Below are 7,569 nucleotides of genomic sequence, written 5' to 3' on the forward strand. Positions count from 1 at the left end.
TTAGAACAAATGTTCTATTTGATCATCCAATCTATGGGGAATTTATTCTTTGTGATTTGCATTCTTTACTATATCAGCTTTGAAAATATCATGCATATCGATACCTCATATCAACCAAACCAATTACATGATAAGTTAAGTTTCACTTTATACCTTCTGAGCAAAATATCCCCCATTTATGTGAATATGTGAATGTTGAGCCTATATTTTAGAAATACCGTGCACATGAATTCTATAATGTACATGAAATTTAAACAATTTCTGATCATGCTCATCATTTTTTCAGAATAAAGAATATAACTACTTACCTACGGACTACGGTATACGACTGTGAACTGTATTACGACTAAGAATTTATCAAAAGCATGAAATGAATGAGCAAAGATGAGACGTAGATCCTCCCTTGAACATTTCACCAGCTTTCTGTTTATTGTTCATTTTATGCTTTTTTATTTTACTATTTTATTTTCTGTTGATTCGTCCTGCACTGTAACCAATCAAACACATAAATATATAAGCCATCGCAACAACATCGAACACCAGTTGTGCGAATGAGCTAAAAACTATTTGTCTCCTTTCTTTAACATGAGAAACAACATAGAGTTAATAATTGTGGAGGCAAGATTAGGATTTTGTGTGAGCAGACATGATATCTTCGATTTCATAACCAAACTTACATATTCATTTGCATAAGTAAGATACAATTCCAAACTTGGAAGCAGGTGAAACTTCTGTTCATCTTGTATATTTCAACAAAAATATCCATATGCCACCAGGTTGCAATATAGATGGGAGATTTAGGAAGTGCTTGCTCGTTGGCAATTGATTTATTAACAAAGTAAATCAGCTACATGTTAGGCTATTTAAATATATTGACACCAGATGCTATGTCAAGTGTAGGTGGATTCAGAGTCCAGCAAGTGTTGGACTCTGTCCCATGACCCCCCCCCCCCCCCCCCCCCCCAAGCCCGGAGTGTAGTAAATTGGGTACGCTATGCATAATTTTAAAAAAAGTTGGTGATAATAATTGTTGTGTATCAATGCATGTGCCTGTCTAGATCTATACTCAGATTGTAGATGTGGAATACATCTTAAAAGAGTCATAAAACAAGTTTAGAGGTTTCCATATGTAACCAAGATGGGTTACAATAACCAAATGAAAATGTCTTGCCTCATGTACACAAGGCCATGAAGGGCCATACTGTTTCAGAAACTCAAGCTCATTAAATTTAAAATCAACTGCGATAATTGATATTTCAACAGTGGTATTGACTATTTTGATACCAATATATAAGTTCATTTACTCCATGATTAAATTCGTGACAAAAATACATCTATTCATTGACATCTCATACAACCAATTACAAGTACAATTAATCCACCATCAGCACCTAAGAATAAGACAAAAATTATCAGTTTTTCATAGTTTATTAACCAGTAGTTCAATACACATTTAAACTATATCTAATCAAATAAACATGCCAAACAATGCTTGCTATAGACAAAACATGAATCTAAATGTAGCCAAAATGCAAAGATTCTAGTCATTTAAAACCCAAAATACAGATATCTACTGAGTAGGTAATTGTTCGAGCCTTGTTCAAAGTGGATCTCAACAAACATTTTGTTCTAAATAAGAATGTATGCACTAATTATGAATTATATCAATTAAGTATCTTTTAATTATAAAAAGATGTTCGTTATTTTGTTTGTTTTCATTTCATATTATTACAACATACCGACCGGTAAGTGAAAATGAAACATAGAAATGTAAGGCAATGACGTATAAAACATCCATCCACAAGCAATGCGAAAAATAATATACCATCGAAAGGAACTATACAAAGTTATACAAATGAATACATATATACAAAAGATGAATTTTTAATGTTATATGATGTTTTCTTGTTTAAGCTTTTCTGACTAACAGGGGCATTTTATTCTGAGCATTCATTTCCATCATAAAATTCATCAATGTAATGTCCCAGAACAGCTCTTTATGTGATAAATATTTATGCTCAAAACGGCAATTAATTACTGGAGTATATCACAAATAAGCTTGTATTGTTAACTATAAATGGTGCTTTCAATTAGATACCCTCAGTAGGGATGGGTCAAGACAAATGTGAAACAAATTACTTGGGCAGTTGGCTCATTAATAAGCTGTCGCCAGACTAAACATCAAAAGTATTTTCAGATATAACGAACTTCTATACTGTTATTTTGAAGCTTCATGCAGTCTAAATATGAGTCGGGAGTCAAATTTTTATACAAGTTACAGCTTGGCAAAGCAGTATTACCAAATAAATGAAGTAGAGAATTGGAAATATTAGAAAATTTGGCTGCACACAATGTATCCAAAAATAAAGCAGAAATGAAGTTATGAATCGGATATCAAAATTTAACTCTATTTCTTACAATTTCATTCATCCGAAAACGACATTTCGTCATGTTTGTTGCAAACTTTGTTACAGACTGAAATTTATAGCAACATGAAATGGAACTTGAGATCCTATTGAATACTTGGCATGTATTTGGGATGTGGTATCTATGTCAGAGAAAAATTTTAACATCCAAAAATTCTTTTCTTTTTTTATGAAAAATACTCAGGGTATTTGAAATGGGTCCCATAGCTTAATTAAGACTTTAGTACACATTTGGAATATTCAATCATACGATAAATGATCAGAAACTGGCAACACTAAAAGAATAAAATGATGCAATAATGAACAAAAAAGTAGAAGGATGATAAATTAATTAAAAGCGTAAGAAAATAAATTTTTGTGGTTTTAAAATATTTGTTATTGTTATTATTACCAATAATTATTAATAACTCGTGAATAAATACAACTCAAACTATCAAACAACACTTCGCATGCAACCCAGGCAAGCAGCAAAATCACCAGCTGTGCCATATAATATCATAAAATCAAGCATTTAATATTGAAAAAGAAATACAATAAATTGAGTACAGAGATTAAATCAGCAATTGAAGGGAGGATTTTGAGATTTCCATTCAAATTATATTGTAATATAATTTAGTATGAGTGACACCAAAATATATATTTTCAATGCATTTCATTTTAACATCAACTTCACTATTGAGAAAAATTCAGGCATGGACATAAAAGGCAAACAGAGATATATCCATGACCAGATTTTTCTTGAAATACTAATAACATGTTTAAAAAAATACAATAAAAAAAATGATAACGACGCAAAAAAATTTAAAAGAAAATAATTTTAGTACACTAAAGAAAGAAACAGCAAACACATCCTTTCTCAGATTATCAGCAATCAGATACAATCATCACTCACTCAATCATATGTGAGGTAAAAACCAGTGGCATGAATTTACAACTTTAAATAGTATTGCACTCAAGTTATACCTAAATAAATACCTTTATGATAAGGTATTATATAATATAGTCAAATAATAACAACAACAAAAGTGCTCGAGGTGCTACAATGCTAAGATATTACTGATATTGTGTATTTCTAACTATGCCAAACATGTGCCAACCATGAACCATGCTTGAATACGTATGCAATATACATTAGACCCTGTTACATTTTTTCATGTAATAAATTTTATGAATTCTACTCTTTCATCTATATTTTACAGTATGTATGAATAACACATGAGATTTGAAAACAAGGACCTTGGCTAGCAGATATCCCGAGAGTGTAACAAAGAAATGAAAACTTGATGAGCATTAAATAATCAATTGTAACCAATAGCAAGAGACTAATCATTTAGAGTGTGTATTGGCCTGATTGATTACTCCATACACTGTCATGAAACGTGACATACAATCAAATTGTATTGAAACCAATAATGAAATATATTGGGAAATTTTCTAAGTGATATCTAGTTGAAGAAATGACAGTGAACTTCCATGAATCCAGATACCATAACCAACCATAAACAAACTGTACATATGTACTCAATGCACCTGTCCCAGTCCCATAATCTATTATAAAAGAAAATCCAACCTAGCCAAGGCCCGGACGCAGTCTTATTCACAATACATTGTCATGGGTGGAAATTCGCTTTCATCATCCAAAGGCAAGTCCTCGGCAAGTTCATGTTCATCTATCATGCCTTTCAATCTCCCTTTGGGTGAGTGTGCGTATCGTACACGTCCAGGCGATGAGTCTGATTTCGAAACATTAGAGAATGTAGAGTCACTACTGCTACTTGCAGAACTACCTGTGCTTCCAGATCTGTCTTTTATTTTTGGAACGGTTTGCTGTCCTCGAGTTGCTTCAGCATAGCTTGATGGTGAGATAGGCGTTGGTGATTGTCTTGTGATGAAACCACTCTCAATATTTAGCCTGTGTTGACGAATGAGAGTGCATTCGCCACCTTCCTCTGTATCCAAATTGTAGATGTATAAATAACCGTCAGTGGAAGCGACAATCACACGTAACAGCTTTTGAATTACGGCCAAAGTGCAAATATTCTTTCTGCATGCTGTTGGTAATTTGACAGTAGCAAAAGCCCTGTCCTGGTTAAGAATATCGGTGACCTGTATTGGAAGGTAGTTGGATGATGTGGTCAGCACTTTATTGAAGTAATCCATCCAAGATGAATCATGCTTGTTGTTGTTAGCAACGTCAGAGGACTGATAGCCGTTTCGTGTTGGTGCAACACTTTGTGGAGATGAGGCAGCAGATGAAAGATCAAGCTTAAATATATGCACAGTTTCTGTGTTACTTGAAGCTGTAAGGAACATTGCATTGCTGCTGAAAGAGAGTGAATTTATGGAAACACATCTCTTAACTCCACGACGAAACTCAAAAAGTTTCTTGCCATCAGGAACTGAAAACACTCTAATTACAGTGCCTTTATCAGAAGCTGTCGCGAGACGACTCGCTTCTTTGTTGAAAGCCATGGCAGCAAGAGGATTGTTGTGAGCATGTATCATGGTGACAGCTTTGAGGTTCGTGACATCAAATATTTGAACTTCTCCTGTATGAGGGCTGCCAGGGTATGCCAAGAGTGAGTTATCACTGCTGGCACTCAAAGCACAAATGCCTTTTAAATTTGAAGGAGTGTCTCGAATGGTATGGAGAACTTTCATATCACGAATGTTATGCACGTACAAGCTCTCTTCCAAAACAACAACTAGTCGAAGCCTGTTAAGCTTGACAGCGAGAATAGTATTGGAGTAGCTGAAAAATTATATTTATTGATAGATAAAATGTAGGCAGTGGGCACATACAAATTCTAGATTGATAAGTTGAGATGCATCCATCATGGAATTAACAACCTTATTTGACATCAACCCAAAGAATTCGAATATCTGATCTTAAGCCACATTTTCACATAAACCTCGACTAGTAATAAAAATAAATACAAAAACTTTATCTAACCTGTAATTACATATTTCAGTTCCCTTTTTGAAATGGCATACTTTCAGTTTCCTTGGTGAATTCAGACTAACAATAGCAACAAGACTGCTTGAGAAGAGTCTTTCCACCAAGCAGACATCACGAATAGCCCCTTCGTTGTCATGGATCTGGAAGTGAAAATATTCAGTTTGGTAAATGAAAAGGGAATGTTCATTAAGAACAAATAGTATATTATAGAAATAGGGCTAGTATCTGCATTTACCTGCTCGAGCCTGTCAACTGAGCTCAAAGAAAAAAGTCTGTAGCCATGACGACTTCCAACAGCGAGTGATGTTGAATCCTGGTTGAAGTTAGCAAACAGCAAATCACTCGCTACACTGTCTGCTTGAATATTAGCCATGATGGAGTTTACATTGAACAGAAATAAACTTAGTCTTCCTATGTAGTATTACAGTATTATCTATTTATACAAATACAGAAAATATTAGCTTATTATGCATTGTTTCAATTTTAAATTGAATTGAGACTAAGTTACACTTAAAATAAAAACAAGCGTGTACCTGTAGACAGGTAGATGTTTTGTGTTTAAGATCTGAAGATGGAAATCCATAATTGATTTTCTGACACACTTATATCCCAGTATCCAGAAATCTATTTTTATGATGATACAAATTATATATAGTCTGTCCAGTTTATTATTTACCAACATTCGGAATTTTCGCAGATTGGATTGAAAACCAATATCCAGATTTCAAAAGCAAATCGTGAAACTATGAAACAAGCAAATACTTACTGCTGTACTAACTTATAAAAACAAATAATTGAATAGAATGTAACTGGAAAACAACATGCCCTACTGAATAAAGGAATATAAAACAAAAAAGCCACCAACTGGAAATTGAATTGGCAGTGGTACATACTTGGCCTAGCTATATTCGTCCATTTTATTTGTGTTATGTATTTTTTTCGTATTGATGACTGTCTGACTGTTTGTATTTTGGTTGACAAAATATTAAATATCTCTCTCTCTCTCTATATATATATATATGTTCTGCTAATCACCTACAGTTTCACGTTATGTATAATATACTTTATTCTATGAAAACCAAAATACACAAAACCTGATAAAATGCTCACAGCTGCACTGCCGTATCGAGGAATCTGACTAGCTACTTTTCAGTTTTTACTTTTTTAAGGCAAGGAGAACGGCAAACAAAAATGAACTAAAAATCTTTCAAGGCCACTAATTAACGTTCCTAAATATAGTTTCAAAGCAATATTATCTCGAGTAACAAATATCTAATCATCCTCCGCCAAATGGCCTGACATTCATGAAGGGCGTCAATCTCTTTGTTCTACGAGCGCTGACACAAACTCAGGCGTCGTTCAGAAATTTTCCACTGTTTATCAACAAAGTCACGTGACCGTGTCGAGCAGCTGATCGTGTTGCGTCAGCCAGACGCAAGGTCGAATCTACGTGAAACGTGAATGAAGTGGAGACAAACAAAGAATCCGTCGCAGATTACGTCAAACGTCTGTCCACAATTTCAATATGATTCGCAACGTTATTGAGATTTTAAACGCTTTGTTACAGAGACAAAGAGTGTAGCCCCAAAACTATCGATGTTATTTGAAGATATAAAAAAGTTAATGGTTGTATTGCGCACATATTTAGAAACCATTTAATAGTCCACTGAAACTAGGCCACTGAAACTTCATAGAAATAGCCTATAGGATTTGGAACGCAAAGGGATTAGAATTACTCGCAGGTATTAGATTAAACTATCAAACTATATTTTAAGAGTTGTTTCACGAGTCGCATACCTGTGGGCCGCAGGTTGCATACTCCTGATTTAAGGCACAGGGCAAAAAAAATATTTCGACTGATCACAAATAGGCTAACTGGGTTAGTTAGATGTGGAAACATAAACCTTGTGCTTAGTTATTTTATGGATATTGTTGACAATGTCTGTTACAGACAAAGTTTCTTTGTTTTATTTGTATATATTTGACCCGGGGTTATCTCAAGATATATCGGTCATTGCACTTTGTCGAAACTACCCTCAACATTACTATATCAATCAATTTATTTGGACTTCTACATTCTACAATAATGGAATCATTTGTTTTTTATCACCACACAATTTCGTATTTCACGTGACTGCAATAGATTTCAATCATATTCAAAGTTGTGGAGTTGTTAACATCGAG

The 7,569-nt window shown here is 34.0% G+C and overlaps 1 protein-coding gene across 1 annotated transcript; it reads right to left on the reverse strand.

The window, feature by feature from the left end:
• Positions 1-1,409: 1,409 nt before the first annotated feature.
• LOC120335591 (WD repeat domain phosphoinositide-interacting protein 2-like) lies at positions 1,410-6,134 on the reverse strand. The gene is made up of 4 exons (XM_039403127.2): positions 5,919-6,134; positions 5,621-5,818; positions 5,380-5,525; positions 1,410-5,178 (listed from the first exon to the last, which is right to left on the reverse strand). Exons 2-4 carry the CDS (start codon positions 5,756-5,758, stop codon positions 4,020-4,022), a joined length of 1,443 nt encoding a protein of 480 aa, XP_039259061.2. The 5' UTR covers positions 5,759-5,818; positions 5,919-6,134; the 3' UTR covers positions 1,410-4,019.
• Between the last annotated feature and the right edge of the window lie 1,435 nt (positions 6,135-7,569).

Source organism: Styela clava, chromosome 2 (genome assembly GCF_964204865.1).
Source record: "Styela clava chromosome 2, kaStyClav1.hap1.2, whole genome shotgun sequence".
Taxonomy (NCBI): Eukaryota; Metazoa; Chordata; class Ascidiacea; order Stolidobranchia; family Styelidae; genus Styela; species Styela clava.